Source organism: Eretmochelys imbricata, chromosome 19, assembly GCF_965152235.1.
Source record: "Eretmochelys imbricata isolate rEreImb1 chromosome 19, rEreImb1.hap1, whole genome shotgun sequence".
Taxonomy (NCBI): domain Eukaryota; kingdom Metazoa; phylum Chordata; order Testudines; family Cheloniidae; genus Eretmochelys; species Eretmochelys imbricata.
Window position 1 is genome coordinate 5,196,961 of NC_135590.1, and position 17,328 is coordinate 5,214,288.

Below are 17,328 nucleotides of genomic sequence, written 5' to 3' on the forward strand. Positions count from 1 at the left end.
GGGGAGGGCAGGAGCACCCAGCTGCTCTAGTTGGCAGAAAACCACGAGGGGAACCTGTTTCATTAGCTTGCTCCAAGGTTTCCTGCCAATCTTTGAGGGGACAATGGCTGAGTGAGTTACGCGACACACCAGTGCATAATGCAAATTAAAATCTGAATAAACATTTTTTTTATTTTAAAAAATCCCTTTTATTTTGTTTGAAGAAAAAGAATAAAGCCCCCTAATCCAACTTAATAAACTCTGGGCCAGCTCCTGCAAGCCACTCTGTTGCTCTTACAGAAGTATTTAAAAATCAGTCCGCGAAAGAACAAAAGCCCCAAACTAGGCAGGAAACCCATAAGCAAGGAGACCGGTGCAAGTCCTTCTCCTCAGCTGATTTGAAAGCCAAGAGCTCGGAGAGAGTTTGCAAATGAATTGGAAATTTATTCCAGATTGATGCAGCCCTTGATTGAAGACACCGCGTCACATTTATTAATATACTGAGGCCTTGGGGTGGGAGGGGCATTATTTTTTCTTTCCCGTTTTTGTTTTTGTTTTTTTGGTGGAGGGGATCCACAGGGACTGTATATTAATAGTGGGATAAATAACTCCTCAAATTCAAAGGGCACCAGGATGCAGTGGGGTTATTTTATTTTTGAATCACAGCTGTATGAGTAATAGTAACATTATTCCTATAATGTGGTGGTTTACTGTTAGGCCCTCGCCGACCGAAATAGGCAAGTCATTCTCAGTATTGAGTCGTGCGCTGTTCTCTGCCATTTGTATTCATGGCAAGGTGCAAACACAATCAGGTATCGGTGGGGCTGTACTCTTCGAGTCTTCGATTCAACTTTCTGGAGCAGGGATTTCTATCTTTTTGTTTTATTGTTGCGAGTACAGTTAAGGCAGGCAGGAGTGAGGACGAACAGCATTGAGGAGGCACAGGCAGGGTTATGCAAGCTCTTCACCTGCAGTTATTTCACATCTTCTTATTCCTGACCCGCAGCACAGCCAGCCATTCAAGACCCAGCCTCCCCCCACACCCTGAGCCAACACAGCTCTACAAGAGCATCCCTGTCCTAATCTGCAGCACCCCTGGCTGTTCCAGTGCTGGTCTCGCCACGTGCACCTTGCAGCCCCTCTGCCAGGCCAGTCTTGGACTCCCTAGTGCCTCTGTGCCGGCTACTCCAGACCTGTCTCTCCTGAGCAGACTGTCAGCAGTGCCAAATGGTGCAGGGGAAGGGCAAGGTGTTTGGGACGTAGGCTGATCGGAGATTTAGGCCATTGGCTCACTGGTGCTTCAGACCTGAGTCAGGCTTTGAACCCAGGGTTTGAGAATTGAGCCAACAATGCTGACTCTGCTTCCCAGCCTGGCATCCCCACAGTCACTGGTATAGCCATGTGCATGATCGTTTTTGTCCCACGCTGCACGGTGGTGGGGTTTTAACCAGCAGCGCTCGAATTATGGCTGGCCCTGTGCATGTGCATTTTGGAAGATGTGGAAAGCAGGTGGCAAAAGTCCTTTCTCCCATCTTCATGTACCTCCACAGGGGGCAGCCAGTGCAGCTGACGCAATCATCTACCCAGACAGGCATGTTTGGGCAGGATGGGGGCCGAGCCCTGACCCCAACCCACTATCCACCAGGTTGCACTTGTGGGAAGAGCGCAGGCAAGTGAAACAAAACTTGTTCTTTGCTCTGTTTCTGCCAGTGTCCCTGAAGCCTGTAGGCCATATCCAGGCATGGTGCCTGCCTCCATCATTGCTGAAGGTGCTGTCCCCAGCTCAGTGCCCCCAAATCTCTTTGACCCCAATCAGCTCTATGTATTTTTAGCTAAGGATATACGTGTAGTGGGTAAGGCCAAAGCTTTCAGTGCCCAATGGGGCGTGAATCCATATTTATGCAGAAGCACTATACTGAACAGAAGCTACAGGGGCTCAACCCCTCTGCAAGTCAGGCCTCTTATTTAGGTGCTTGACTTTGGTCACCAAGGACCCGATTTGGCAATGCACATCCTTAACTTAGAGCATGTTCTTAAGACCTATTGGCATCAATGGGACATAAACACAGACTTCCCTGCTTTATAGAAATGCGGTAGGTTTAAATGCATGCTTCAGTCCCTCTGGTGTGCTTTAAAGTTAAGCATGTGCGTAGCTGCTTTGCTGCATTGAAGCCCAAACGTTGACCTTTGTGGCCAGCATACTCTACATGTCACTAGCTGATTGGTCTGCTTTAGAAACCACACACAGTGCGGGGCTTTTTTAGCTTCTGCAGAATGTAATAGTGGTTTCTCAGTACTTAACCAAGTTCCCAGACTAATGAAATCTTATTGAAAACTTGTTCCGACCCAGCCTCTCATATGTCTGTAGGTAATTGCATCTTCATCAAAGGCATAACTCTTGGATCGGGTTCAGCAGACCCTCCGTAAATAAGCCCAGGTCCAAGGAGAACCCCCAGAGCCAGGAGTTGTCTTTTATTAGCAAAAACATTTTTTTTTTTTTTGGAGGAGAGGAGGGAGAATATCCCCAGCACCCAAGTTCCATATTTCCCGACTCATTAAAACCTGGTGATTAAAGGTCTCCAAGGCATGATCTGAATCAGAGTGATTAATATGTTCCATATCCCTAAATTGGGGCTAATCATATTTAAAAACCTGCTAAGTTGCATTTCCCCTTCCATATTTCTGAATTAGCCCATTTGAATGTATGGACGTCTCCATGGGAACCCCATTCGGCATTGGAGTGGCAAAGCTCCAGCATGCCAACGCAGCTATTCAACTCCTCTGTAGGGCATTGTCTGTCTCTGACTCACACCTCAGGCTCGGCGGCTAGGAACAGAAAGCATAATCAAGTCAAGCGGGGCCTGCAGGGCTTCAGTTCGACCCTGCCCAGCGAGTGAAAATCCTTCCCTTCTGTTAGCCGCGATGCAAAATGAGCATGGAGGAGCTCTGTCCATTCTTGAATAGACCAAGGTCTACGCCACAAACAAAGCACCGTTAATTAGTTGCCATCCTTGTTAATGTTGCCAGAGAGGCTGAGAAATGAAAGGGGGCAGAGATCAAGCTGCCATCTTGCCCCCTGCAAAGCAAGGCTGCGCCAGCTCACTACAGACGCTGCGCTGGGCAGAATCTTCTGTTGCCACTGCCAGGTGGTGTGGGTGCAAGTTGTTTATAGTCCCTAGAGGTCCCAGCTGAGATCAGGACCCCATTGCACCAGGTGCTGTATGGACACGTAATACAAGACAGTCCCTGCACTACAGGTCTTACCATCTAAACAGACCAGGCGGGGAAAAAGCGGGAAAACTGCAGCAGAAAGAGGTGATATCCCAGCAGCTGAGCATGTGCTTCGCTTTGCAGACCACGGAACTTTAACATGCGCTTAACTTAAAGTAAGTGTTTTGCTGAATCAGGACCAAAGTGACTCGCCCAAGGTCACAGAGAAGGGGTGTGGCAAAGCCAGGAACCGAATCCAGATCTTCTGAGTGCCCAGCTGGGTAAGGAAGAGGATTTATACCCTCAAGCTGGCAGGTGCCGTTCGCCTGTTCTAAAGTTCAAACAAACAGAGGAGGAATTATTTTTAAAAAATCCACAATCATTTTTTCATAAGGTACAAATGGATTGAAATCAAACGAGTCAATTATCGGTAGTGGCTAGAACTGCGCAGTGCTGCTGACTGTGTTAGACAGTAGAGGCCGCATCGTTTCCAGTAAAACCAGCTTTCCAGGCTTTCTAAAATCTCAGGTTTCAAGCCCCATTTAGCTTTAATTTCCAGCTAGTTTTAAAGTGTAAATGCAAATTTACAAGCTCCCCTCCATCCCCCTGCTTTTGTCACCATCCATCTCTCCATGCACAGCGCGAAGGAATGAGGGGGTGGGGGGAACAAAACAAAAAACACTTGCTCTCCTTCACAATAGACGCTGCAATTGCATTGTTAGTTGCTGTTAAGCTTTATAGTTTCTCCCCTTCCTTGAAAAGCTGAATGGAACATTTGCTTTTAGCGTGTTTATTGTCGCACCAGATGAATTAATCAAAATCCGCAGCCAGAATGAGGCAGGACCCTCGCTGGTGTTTGCCAGTTTAAGTAAACAGAAATGTGTTTATTTTAATTGATCCCAATTTGACCACTGAGAATATGCTTGTAACAGGATTTTTTTGCCCTCTGCATGTCGGGTGGAATGTAGGCTACTATTTAATTTAAACAGTATGTAAATTACCATCTGCAAAGTGAAGGCTTCAGGACTCCAAAGGCTCTCAGCTATGTGTTATTCCCGCAGTGGATTTTGCCTGATGTGTCAGGCATTGTTAGGAGACCAATTCAGCCTGTCTGCTGAATGGCAGCAAGACCCAAAAGGACAATTCTGTCTGCTGTAAGGATTAGACCGTGGGGCATGTGTGGGACATTTTATTTACATGCTACCTAGACTGGAATCCTCTTTAGTAAACAGCTTTAATCTGTAGGAGAGGAGAAGAGACACTTTATTGCTCTTCCTGGAGGGACTTGCTGTGCTTCTTGTTTAACAATCATGGAGCCTTAAAGTGCCACCAGTTCTGAAGGGGAAGAACTTTTTAAAAAAAAAAAAAAAACCCAAATTAAAAAGAAACACCACTCCATGTAATTCCACGGGATTCACCCTGCCGGGCAGATGAAATATTAAAAGCAGCACTGTATGTAACGGTATGTAAGGAGAACGCGTGCCCTAGAAGCCTCTGTAGTAAATAAATAATAATGTGGCCCCTTCTTCTGATACTTGTGATGCCCCTTATGCCAGATGGTAGCTGGTGCCTGTGGCCTTGTAGCGTGGCTTCCCGGGGAGGATAAATCAGCGACATGGTCTGAGTGTTATCTAAATGTAACTTGCTATGTTTCGGCACAGACATCAGTCCTGAACTGAGATGGTCAAGCAGCCCACAGGACACTCCCTTCTTCTGGGAATCTCATCCCAACACCCCTGCCTGGTTCTCTGGAAGCAACTGTGCCTCAAGAATTGACTCTAATCAGAGCCCAAGGCAGACACCAAACTCTCCTGTTCCCTCTCTCCCCAAGCTGCCTCTGCACCCCCCGGCATAACTCAGAATTAACCACCACACGGCATGTCTTCCCAAGAGTCCAAACTTGTTCACAGAAGAAGAACTCAGAAGACTGTGTGACAGCACTGTGACGGGCTGCCCCCCTTCGGATGCCACCTGATGTGCTGAGATACCACTGAGCCTGCCTGTTATGCCAGCCTGGGCACCCTTTTTATCGGTCTTGCTGAGCCAAGCTAGTAAGCTTCCTCAAACCCACACACAGGCAGGACCACACCAAACTGCAGAATGAAACAGACACTGAGATAAGTTCTGGGAAAGTTCAGCTTAAGGGACTTGCCCCAGCACTCAGGTGTCCACCTCCCTTGGAGTGAAGACCCAAAGATATATTATAAAATCTGCCACCTCCCTCCATGTGGAGGAAGGTATGCACAGCCTCTTATCTTCCCCGCCCCCTTCAATTATGAACTGTACACACTGGGTTATGTTATAAACAAGAAATACGTTTATTAACTACAAAAGGTGGATTTTAAATGGTTAAAGAGATAGCAAACAGAACAAAGCAGATTACTGAGCAAATAAACCAAAGTATGCAAACTATGCTCAATATACTTAAGAAACAGGTTACAAAATGTAATTTCTTACCCTAAATATTATTTTAGGCAGGTTGCAAAGTTTCTGTGGTTCCAAGTTCCAGTTATATTTCTTTTCAGACTGGACCCATCTCAGTCTGGACTCCCCCTCCCCGGCCTTCCCTTCAGGTGGCTTTAGCAGTCTTTTTTCTTGGGCAGACAGGCCATGGAGAGGAGGAGTCCTGTTTGCCTTCCTCCCCACTCTTAACTAGGTTTTACGTAAGATGGGAATCCTTTGTTTCCCCAAACTTGACCTCCCTTCCCTTCCAATGGAAAGTGACACGTCCCAGGTAATGTTTAGTAGCAGGTGACAAGACCACCTGACCTAGTAGTGTCACAGTTATGTCCCCGGACACCTCCCAGGAGGCAGAGAGATTAGTATCTTCCTGGTTTTGTTGTTCCTTCCTGATGGCTCATCAAATTTGATGGCCTGTCATCTGGTGGGTGTCTTCCCAATACACACCAACCTGTAATTGTTACATAGTCCATATTCCTAACTTTAGATACCGAAATGATACATGCATACAAAATGGATAATCACATTAAGTAAATTATAACCTTTCCAGTTATATTTTACAAGACCCATCTTGCATAAAATATGTCTCAGTTACGTCATATTCATATCATAAGCATATTTTCGTAAAGAAGATGGAGTTAAATATCACAAGCGCCACCTGGTGAAAACTCCTATACCAATAACTGTTACTACTCGCCTTCATTTGAAGTCACTCTTCATTAGTAGCCATCTTTATTTAAAAACTGCAACTTGAATAGGTAGGAAGCCATGCAGGAAAGCAATCAAACTTGCCCTCGACTTAACAGCAACGAGGGAAAACAATTACATGTTGAAAGGATCTACCATTTCCAAACTACATCAGTGGGCAAATTTTCAGAAGAGCTCACGGCCAGATTTTCAAGTGCCCAGCTCCCAGCAGCTCCCATTGCTCCATTTACAGCCAGATTTTCAAACGGTCTCTGCACCCAGTGCATTGAGCTCTGTTAAAAACCTGAGCTGGTGCTGAGGGGTTTTTTTTCATAATCCTGGTCCAGAGGTGTGTTTTGGGGTCTGGCCACAGTCTGGTGTTTGTCTGTGTGTTGATCTGGATTCTCTAAGCTGCCCCGACTTCCTTCTGACTTTGCTGGCCAGTGCAGATAACTCATGCAGGGAAATAAGGATGCTGCTTATGCTCTGTTACTGTCTTGTGTCAACTGAGCTGCTCTCTCCCTGCATAATAGTATTAGCCACCCCATTAGTGAATCTCATGCACCACCACAAATGATAAAATCCCATTACTTCCCAAGCAATGCTCGCCTTCCTCATTGTAATAATTCTCGGCCTGATCTCTCTCGCCGCCCCCCCTACCCCCCCGGCACGGGGCTCTCTCCTTATCTTTAGCAGCAATGGTGATTACTTTTAACAGCCACATCTATCGTGCTGGCTTCAGAGGGACTCCATCAGAATAATGTAGGCACAAAATATAGGTGTGCTACGGAAACAAAAAGTATGGGGTGAAGAGATTGACAACAATTAGTTATTAATAGAAATGTTTGCAATTAGATGTGTGTGTCTATATACATCATTTTTAGTGGTAAGCATTCCACGGCATTGCTCATAAACCAGAGTGTGTTGTGCTAACTCTGGAATACAGTAAGGCTGTCTTAGTGGTTAGAGCAGGGGATCGGGAGTCAGGACTCCTGGGTTCTGTTCTCAGCTCTGCGAGGAGAAGATGCCTAGTGGTTAGAGCAGAGAATGGGGAGTCAGCATTTCTGGGTTCAGCTTCCAGCTATTCCACAGAATCATTATGTGATCTTGGCCACATCGTTTCATCTTTCCCTGTCTGATTTTCCCATCTGTTAAAATCAGCATAATAATGCCTCCCTTGAGGGCATCATTCATTACTCATTTGAAAGTGCACTGAGACCCTGAGAGGAAAGGCACTACAGAACAGCACGGTATCATCATTGCTTGAACCCGAAAGTGAAACTGACTAAACAGATCAATCTAATTTCACTTTCCACGGCTGAGGGGAAGTTCAAGAAAATAATCAGCATAAAGTGTGAAAAGTGAATTAGATCGTTAAATTCCTCTCCGTTTTGACAGTCTGACAAGCGGTTAGTAATGCAGGTGAAGATTTATAAACCCAGATTCAGAGCGGGAGTATGGCTGCTTCGCACCACATTCCTGGCAACAATCCAGTCACCATAACAAGCCATAGGAGGCTCACCGCAGTTTAGGGAGATGGTGGTACAAAGCAATCACAACAGCTCCCCTTCCTGTCCCCAGTGTGGGGGTGTGACCAAGGGAAAGGGGGCAGGGCCATGGGTTCCCTACACCTTTGCACTCCTTCGTGGCAGCTAAGGATCTGACCCTTTTTGTTAAAATCTATCATTTTATATGGGTCTTGTCCCTTGAAATATTTTCCAGTTAAAGAAGGAACAAGACCAACAGTTCCAACCAATGTATTTTGCTTGTCAAATTATTTTCTTGTTTGGTGGGGAGTGGGGTTGATTTTGATACGTGCTCCCTCCAAACACCAATGCCGCTCACTTTTCTTCTGTCACTTGATCGTGCAAGGTGCTCTCAGCTCCCATTCATGCCATGGGAAAATCTTTACATGGATCGTGACTTGCTGGATTGGGCTCTGAGTTATTTTAAATATGACTTGCAAGTCTGAGCACTTGGCCATAAGTTTGAGGTCTCTTTCATATCCAGGGCAATGCAGGCTTTTGGCAGACGTCCGATTGGAATTACTACTCTATATTCACGTGCTTGGCTGTGCTGTAACATTACACCGTCGTCATTCCTTTCCCATGGACACCTTTTCCGGAGTCACAATTCATTTTTGTAGCAGTGACTCTTTAGGCTGTGTACATTTTGGTGTGTGCGTACGCAAGGCAGGTAGGGGTGGGGAGAGAGAGGATGAGGCATGGACACGACAGTGAAATATTAATCCAGTGCTTTTCCTAAAGTGATAGAATCTGACTTTTATCCCCACATTTATTGGAAATGACACTATGTATCATTGAGACTTTGGCTGCATGAGGAATCTGTAACTAGAGAGCACCCCACATGATTTTCGTGCCACGCAAAATGTCTGCACACAGAAGCTGGAATGGTTATTCGTTTCTCCCTGTCAAACAGATACACATCCGACAAGCTCATATGTTAACCTGCTGTCAGCAAGCCAAGTAACAAGGAAGAAGGGGGCCTCTCCTTCCATTGAGCAGCTGTGCACGGTGCATTCGTACCGTGACCCAAGTGAGATTCATTTCCCTGTGGAGAGTGGCAGACAATATTCCACTCCCACAGGTGTCTGGTGTGGGGGGCAGCGATAGAGCATGGAGACTTGGGGACCTTGTTATTTCCAAACTGATGCTCTTGCAACGTGTGAGATGGTGCTGCATTGCCAGGGGAATTTCCCTGTCAAATAGTCAGAGACGAATGGTTTAAGCCTTTATTGATTCATGTGATTTTCTTTCATGTACTGTAATTCCACAGTAAATGAGAGCTGGATGCAATTATTGCAGGTACTTATTTTGCCATGACAGGGCTGTGCGTACTGCCATTCAGTCGGATGCCCTTTTACTGCAGTTTTACCAAGGCAGTTTAGACATAAAACCTGGGTGCTGACAAACCTTGTACATAATTGTACCCTTGCAATATTCTCCCCCAGCTGAAAGCATAATTGGATCTACACAGGCAATAAGCAGGAGCGGCTGCCATTATGGAAGGGTAGCTGAGTCCCCCACTGCTTCGATTCCCTTGAAGTCTGCAAAGATTGGCTTCCAAAGCAGATATGAGCTCCAGCTATGAAGCTCAGATCCCAAAAATGTAACTGTCTAAAGATGCTGGGACCTAAGGGTTTGGTTCAACCCATGATAGAGACTTGAGGCCGTCTGTGAAATTCAGAGCCAGATCAGGGTGCCGATTCCCAGGCCCAGATGTGTCGTAATCTTGAGCTGCAAGAAGCATCTGAAGGGAAAACAAGGTGTCTTGTGGCCCAAGTCAGCCCCTCTATTGACACTAATTTGACAGTCGTTGCCAGGTTCTCTGTTGGTGCAGCCACTTCTAGAAACTGGGCTGAACGCACCTTGTTTCACACAGCTCACCGAGCCATCACTCAATGGTCATAAGTTTTGGTCACTACCAATCTGGGCTTGAATTCAGATTAGCAATGAGAGACTCCAATAACCTGCTAGTTCTGAGTTGTCTAGGTGTCACCTCCTCCTCCCCTGAGGTGCTTTATAAGAACTGCCTCCATCATTCCACCCAGAGCCCAGCTGTGTCTCTTTGAGCTGCATGTCAGGTTGGGCTAATTTAACGGCTCGATTCTGCAGAGCGATCAGTATCCAGGGGCATAAAACCTGCACCTCTTTCAATTCAGTAGAGACCTGTAATCCAGAGGTTTGCGGCCGGGGTGCGTTCTTGAATCCCAGTGTGAAATCAATGGGGTATATGCCGGAGTATCTTGTGCTGGAGAAATTAGCTTCTGGTGCAGGAGAACTTCTCAGTCGCTTACCACAGAAGTCACACAGCATTGAGATGTGCTTCCTCGTGCTTTCCCAGGGCAAGGTGTATCCATTGCTCTTGGGATACTTTACTTGCATTGGTAGGTACAGTTGGTTTCACTCCAAAACAGCATGCGGTCCACTGATTAATCCAGAGGTTTTTGCAGCTAAATTGCTTTCGTTGAGACTTGGGTCATCTTTAATTTTTTTCTAATTCTGCTATTTTGGCTTTTTAGTTATATCTTGTGGAAACCCAGGGACTCCAAGCAACGCACGAGTTGTATTTAATGACGGCTTGGTTTTCTCCAGCTCCATTATTTATCAGTGCCGGGAAGGCTATTATTCCACAGGAGTGCTGAGCAGGCACTGTACTGTCAATGGAACCTGGACAGGCAGCTCTCCTGAGTGTACAGGTGAGCATCTGAGTGGATTCCTGGAAGACAAGGTAAATAACAAACATAAGGCCCTGGGGCTAGGTTTTCAAAGAGTGCATGTGACTCGAGTTTAAGACTTGCAGGCATCAGCATGCACATGTCAACGCACTGTGTTCAGAAGTGTCATAAAACTATCTACTGCCAGTGGAAATAATTCTTCGGGCAAACTCCTTGAGGCCCGTGAGTGCCTCATGGAATATTCCAGCTTCAGGTGGTCTTTTCAGCTGAGCTACATGCTCTGCAGTCATAAATCTCATGACTAGACGTAAGGTCTACTACAGAGTAGTCCTGACCTATGGTGTGTCAGCTCCCAGAACGTGCCCTGATTTGGCCATAGCCCAGAAGCTTTTGTTGAACATATAGTGTGCTCACTTGGGTCCTTAGAATGATGGATGAAATAAGGCCTGTGTTAAGGAAATGTATTCTGTCAGCAAACAACATACAGCATCTAGGACAAACAGGGGCAAGTCATGTGTAAAGGCATGTTAACTGGTTATGATTAAACCTCAGGGCCCCCATAATGTGCTAATTAACATGTCGTTTTGCACAATGCTAGGCCTTAGTGCCATTTGTTATGATTATTGTCCACTCCACTGAGCATGGGCAAAGTTTTCTGTACACACCTCTTCCAAACTTTGCCCTGGTTGATCCAGCTCCCCGGTTTGCGCTGTAGCCCATACCTCTCGGTGGCTGATAGATCACCATCATCCATTGAAAGTCAGCGGGGACTGTGGGGTTTCTAGCCATTGCGTATCCATATGCTTGAGACAGGCGACATGCACCAGAAAATTTAACCATTGCATCTTCTCCTTTCCCAGTGATAAACTGTGGGGATCCTGGTGTACCAGCCAATGGCTTTAGGCTGGGAAATGACTTTAACTACAATAAAACTGTAGTGTTTCAGTGCATACCTGGCTACATGATGGAGTCGGACAGGGCGTCCTCTTTGATTTGCACAAAAGACCGAACTTGGAACGGCACCAAACCTGTCTGCAAGGGTGAGAGCCCATTTCCTATAAATGTCTGAGGATGTTAGGTTACAGGCCTCAAGGCTCCTGTAGCTAATGATATCTTAGTAAGCTTTACTGCGAAAGTGCCCTACAACTACATGGGGCCAGACTCTGAACTCTTTGCTCTTATTGATGAAGCAATTTTATGAGTAGTCATTGTAACTACTGGTGAGTAACTGGTCACCAGTGGGAGTTAAAGGGCTCATGCTCTGAACCATAGCAATTCCTGACTCATCCAAGCAAATTATGCTGAGTAGGTCCAAAAATAATGACCATCTAACCTGTACTGTAGTTTGAAAGAAAGAAATGCTCCTATATTTACCTTGCAGGGATACCGTTTACTCTGAAATTGCCCAGGCACTGTATGATACATCACATGCAGCCAAATAGTCACAAATAGGACATTCACTGGACTGCAGTTCAGCATGGCCAGTGAAGGTAAATCTTCTGCTTCCTAGGAGAACCTGGATCTGATTCTCCATTGCCCTGCACCAGGGCAAAGTGTTTCCATTCTGAGTTAGAAGCACGTTGCTATTCCCCCGCCCTCACACACATCCTTTGCCCCGGTGTAAATAGCTGCAAATGGTTACTTCATGCAGCTCATTCTCCTTGGAGGGAAACTTGGCACCGTGCACATTGTCACATTTGCCCTGTTAGTGTCACCTGACAGATAGGAGGAGGTCAAGATGCACAGAACACAGAAGGCTTGCAGGAGCGCGTGCAATAAATGATTTTTAAAGGTAGCAACCACTCCGGCTCCTCTGGGCAGCCCAATTGTATGCATGATGTGCAGTAGGAGGGAAGATCGGCCCCAGCCTGGTTAAAAGTGGGCTACAGAGTCTATCGTTGTAAGCATCCCAATGCACAAGAGGATCCAAAAGTAGCCACCACAGTGTGGAACCTGCACTGTGGTTTAGAAGATATAAATAATCCATGCCTTTACCTTGTAGAGAGATACTTTGAAATTACCCAGCCGCTGCAAAATGCTTAACCTGTGCAGTTTATGGTTTCTTAAGTATGACTTACTAATCCAGTTGCATGAATATCTCAGGTTCCAATAACTGTTACATTATGCTCGTAAGTACTTCCTGTAGAAATGATTGACGGTATTATAGCTCTGCCATGCTTAAAGTTCTGTTGAGCTGTGTATATACTCTAGTCTGCAGAGGAACTTTCACACTGGGGTAATCCGTCCAGCCTACGGTAGCTCAGAGTTAAGAATCACATCGTTTTCATGTGTTTGCCATAGTTTCTTCTTTGCCACTGTTCGATGTTTAATGGTTTTTCACTCTGTCTTGACCCACTCTCACCACCTTGGTATCGCACAGAGCTGAGCACTATCCACACCCAAGGTTCCTTTGACAATCCCAGCCTAAATCTGCAACTCAGTATCTTTCAATCAGCGTTAACGGTGTGTGATGGTTGAGCTAATGCAAACCATTCTTAACAAACCTCAGAACCAGCCGGACACGCCATGGTTTGAAAGGGAGAGTTGAAGAACCTGTGGCCCCTATTAAAGATCAAAATGTGTCCAATTAAAAATATGTATATATGAAAGCCACACTTTATTTGAAATCAAACATGGACAACAAGTGCCCTCTAAAACAGAGCTTTCTCCTAACTGGGGTAGCCTCAAAGGGTCAGATTCTGATCCCATTTGCACCAGGATAACTCTGGAGTAACCCCATTGACTTCAGTGGGATTATTGGGGATTTACATCATTGTAAAAGAGATTTGAGTCTCCCTCATTATGAATGGATGAAGCACTTTGCATAAATATGCAAGTCTTCACCCCAAACTCAAATCAAACCTGAATGAAGCATTTTCTTCAGCCTCCCAAAAGGTCTGGAAAGCTTTTCTACCCCCTGCTTGTATTATTTTTTCAGTGCTGTGGTTGCCTCTGCTTCTCTGCTCAGAAGGCAGATGCACTGGGCATCTTGCAAGAAAGGCTGATTTCTTTGTCAGTGTTTGGCTGACCCAGGGGTGCCGACAAAATGGGAAGCAGCATCTGGATGCTCGTCTGATCTCAGTCTGCGAAGTTCTTAAGGTCCACCTGTCAGAAATGCAGGTCACTTGGGATCTTCCATAAATACTTCACTCCCCTGCAAGGCTGTGAAGATAAATGCTTCCTTCTTTTTTTTTTCTTGCCACTTTGAGCTAATGTAGCAAGAGCAAGACACAATGTGGCTAGATTCTCACTTGGGAGCTACATTGATTTACACGACCAGCTGAGAATCTGGCCCAGTGCTCATATGCACTTGAAAGCAGAGTATTATAAAACTTTCCAACCAGGCAAAATTCAACCTAGTTGTTGAGTTAATCACTAACTTGAAACTTGTCTAGGTTTTCCAAAATCTATGAAACTTCTGGAGAATGTGGGGTGATGTTCCAACTAAACTGGAATCAGATTCATAATCTTAGGTGGAAACTAGCAAAAGCCTGGTGATCTGACTGTGAGGTTTGGGATTTGATTGACCCTAAAACTCAAAGCAAAATCCTAGGATTTACAAACACACATGCATATAACAGAAAGTTTGTACAGACCCCCCCCTTATAGCTAAATTCCCTGTGATGCATTCAGTTCACAGGAAGTAACTTTGATTCTATGTGGATTTGTTTGTTTATCGAAATAACTACGCTGAGAAGTCATTAGAACTGAATATGCTTTTTGTTTGCTGCTCAGCTATCACCTGTAAATCCCCACAAGTCATCCCCAATGGGAAAGTCGTGGGCTCAGATTTCAGCTGGGGCTCCAGCGTGAGCTATGCCTGCCTAGAAGGATACCAGCTCTCACTACCTGCTGTCCTGACTTGTGAAGGGAATGGGACATGGACTGGAGAACTGCCACAGTGTTTTCGTAAGCAGACATCCATGTGTATTCATATGCAAATGGGATGGAGCACTAGCCTTAAAGTCCAACCCCCCTGTGCCCCACGACCTCCAAAGGATTAGTCATTCTTGATCCAATTAATGGTCCGTCCAACCTAGTATCTTCTCTCAAGCAATGGCTGGTACCAGACGTTTGAGAGAGAGGTATGAAATCTCAGTAATGGACAATTATGGCATAACCTGCCCATAGGAGAAGTTTCTTCCCACCCATACACAATTAGTGATAGACTTATTCCCCCAACCTTTAGATAGCATCATGGCTCATGGATGCACCCACAGTAGCAGGAAATATTTTGAATGAAAGGCAAAACACTTTTCTACAAAGCATAACCTTGGCTGCTGGTCTGGAAATTGCTTGGTGCATAAAAGTTAACTGCACCTCGGAAGGAGATATTAGAGATAGTGACCCAGTTGTTAATACTGTCCATTAAAGGTGTGCCTGATGGGAGATGAAACTCATGGTGGGATTTTATACATTGTTTCTCAAATAATGGGAATTAGCTATTGTCTTAGATCAGGACATGGGTGGTCATTCCTAGCGCTGAGAGCAGGAGTCTGATGCCTGGAACCAGAGGTCAGAGGCAAAGTCAAGAACCAAGCCAAGGATCGGAGCTGGAATCAGTAACAGGGATGTGGTGTAGAAGCAGGGATCTGGAACAAGCAAGTAGGGCAAGAACACAACAGGAAGTCAGGAATCAGGGAAAAGGCAGGTCTCAGGAGTCAGGCAAGAAGACAGGGGTCCAATGTTGCAACCAGCCAAGGATTCAAATAGTTACTCAGGCAAATTCCTGTGCCTCCTTCTGACTTAAATAGTGAGTCTGAGCCAATCAAAGAGGCCAGTTGGGAGCTTTGTGGGCGGTGCCTAAGGTGACCTAGGTAGGGTTCCCCAGCCCACACTCCCGGTTAGTACCAGTAAGCTGGTGGGTGGTGGCTGTGGTCTGAGGACTGTATGGGGACCCAGGCTTGAGACCCTCCCCCCCCCCCCAATCCCTCACAGCTATGTCTGTGCCTCAGTGGGAAATCCTTGTCCCATCCTCACAAGACAAGGACTTCCCAATGGGGCATTAAACATTCATATGGGTTTGGAGACCTAACTCCAGTGATTCTTGACCCCAGGTGAAATCCTGACCCCACTGAGATCAATGGGAATTTTACCACTGACTTCAGTGAGGCAAGGGTGTCACCCCATCGGGACAGAGTTGGATGGCAGCATGCTGGCGAAAAGGAAGAAGTATAGCGCTCTGAATGATAGGGCCAGGAGTTTTGGGTGCTCTCCCCATCCCTGCCACCTACTTGCTCTGCATGTTAACCAACTGCTGTGTGCCTCAGTTTCCCCTACTGTGGCAACATGGAGACAACTCATCGCCACCTTAGAGGGGTGGTGTGAAGATAATCGATCAGGACCCAGCTTTCCAAGCACTTAGCATGCAAAACGGGGGCCAGATTTTCAAAAGACCCCAGCACCCACCATGCACCCAATGCGCAGTGCACTTCTGAAAGTCTGGCCCTGACTTAAATGCCTCAGTTGGAGCTGAGCTCTTCTGAAATTCTGGCCCCTGTGACTTGTGAAGGCCTTGTATGAAAAGAGCCCCGTAGTGTTACAGCAAGCCTTGGAATGTGCAGCAAAGCCTTGGTTCTGTGCAGCCCTGTGGCTGGATGAAAACCTGTGTGTGCGATTCAATACAGATTAGTGAAACAGCTCAAAATGATAAAGCCGGATTTTAGCTTTGAGTATTTGGCAGCTGCACAATAGCCATTTTCATATTAAACAGCACAAAGACCTGACCTTACACCTTTCCCCGGCTATTATATAATTAACGGACTTTACATGTGACATGGCTCTGCATGACAATTTGACACTGTGCAATTAAAGATACAGTCAAAGTTAAGCACACCATTGTGGAGAAAAAAGACCAAAAAAAAGGATCCAAACCGTCTGTTCCTCCTCCCTGCCAGGAGATGCTGGAAAGTGAAAGTTAATTAAACAGTAATTGACAAAAAGACAGAAGAGAGCAGAAAGCAGCCAGCGTACCTTCTGCCACTAGTAATTTCCTGAGCCATTGCAGCGCTTGAAAGCTGGGGTTGGGAGTTTTTGGCCATTAATAGAATTGTCTTTAACCCATTAACACTATTTGCCTTTACTGAGATTCATTGCCATCCTCTGACTACCCTTTGGCTTTTCTAGCTGTGTTTTGTGGTGATCCCGGGACACCAGCTCAGGGCAGGAGAGAAGACAGAGGATTCACTTACCGCTCATCTGTTTCATTCTCCTGCCTGTCCCCACTGGTGCTGGTGGGCTCAGCTCGGAGGTTCTGTCAGTCTGATGGGACGTGGAGTGGAACACAGCCCAGCTGCATAGGTAAGAGGGCATCCTGAATCTGACTTCTCATTCCAAACCTTCAACTGTCCCTTCCCTCATCAATCTACTCAGTTTCTCTTCCACAATTTCTCCTACCCCCTTTCACCTACTTACTCGGCCCTGTGCCCTGTGGATCTTTTTCTGCAGAGAAGACCAGTACATGGCAAACTCACCTTCCTTCTGCTAACTTGTCAGACCCTCCTCCCTATTAAATCTCAGAACAGATCTGGGTATGGGCTCACCTCACTTGCAAGCTTCCCAGGCCCCAGATGCTTGCTCTGCCTATTGGCCATCTGCACCATCCATCCGTATTTCATGGCAAAGTCCCAGTCCCTGGAACCTGTGGGAGATTTTTGCTGTTGGGACCCAGGGCCACATTTCCAGAAGTTCTCAGCACCCACAACTGGGGCCAGATTGTCACAAGAGCTCCTGGTGGAACAAAGTAAAGTGCAGCGTGTGTGTCCTCTGTAACATGCTGCATTTGAATGGGACCC

General features: G+C 46.1%; 1 protein-coding gene across 1 annotated transcript in view; it reads left to right on the top strand.

Moving 5' to 3' along the window:
* The window catches only part of CSMD2 (CUB and Sushi multiple domains 2), a 536,402-nt gene that overhangs the window by 497,454 nt on the left and 21,620 nt on the right, over positions 1–17,328 (top strand). The window contains exons 58-61 of the mRNA XM_077837745.1: positions 10,379–10,555; positions 11,395–11,574; positions 14,270–14,443; positions 16,661–16,834. Coding sequence (XP_077693871.1) covers positions 10,379–10,555; positions 11,395–11,574; positions 14,270–14,443; positions 16,661–16,834 — 705 coding nt within the window. The remainder of the gene's footprint in view (positions 1–10,378; positions 10,556–11,394; positions 11,575–14,269; positions 14,444–16,660; positions 16,835–17,328) is intronic.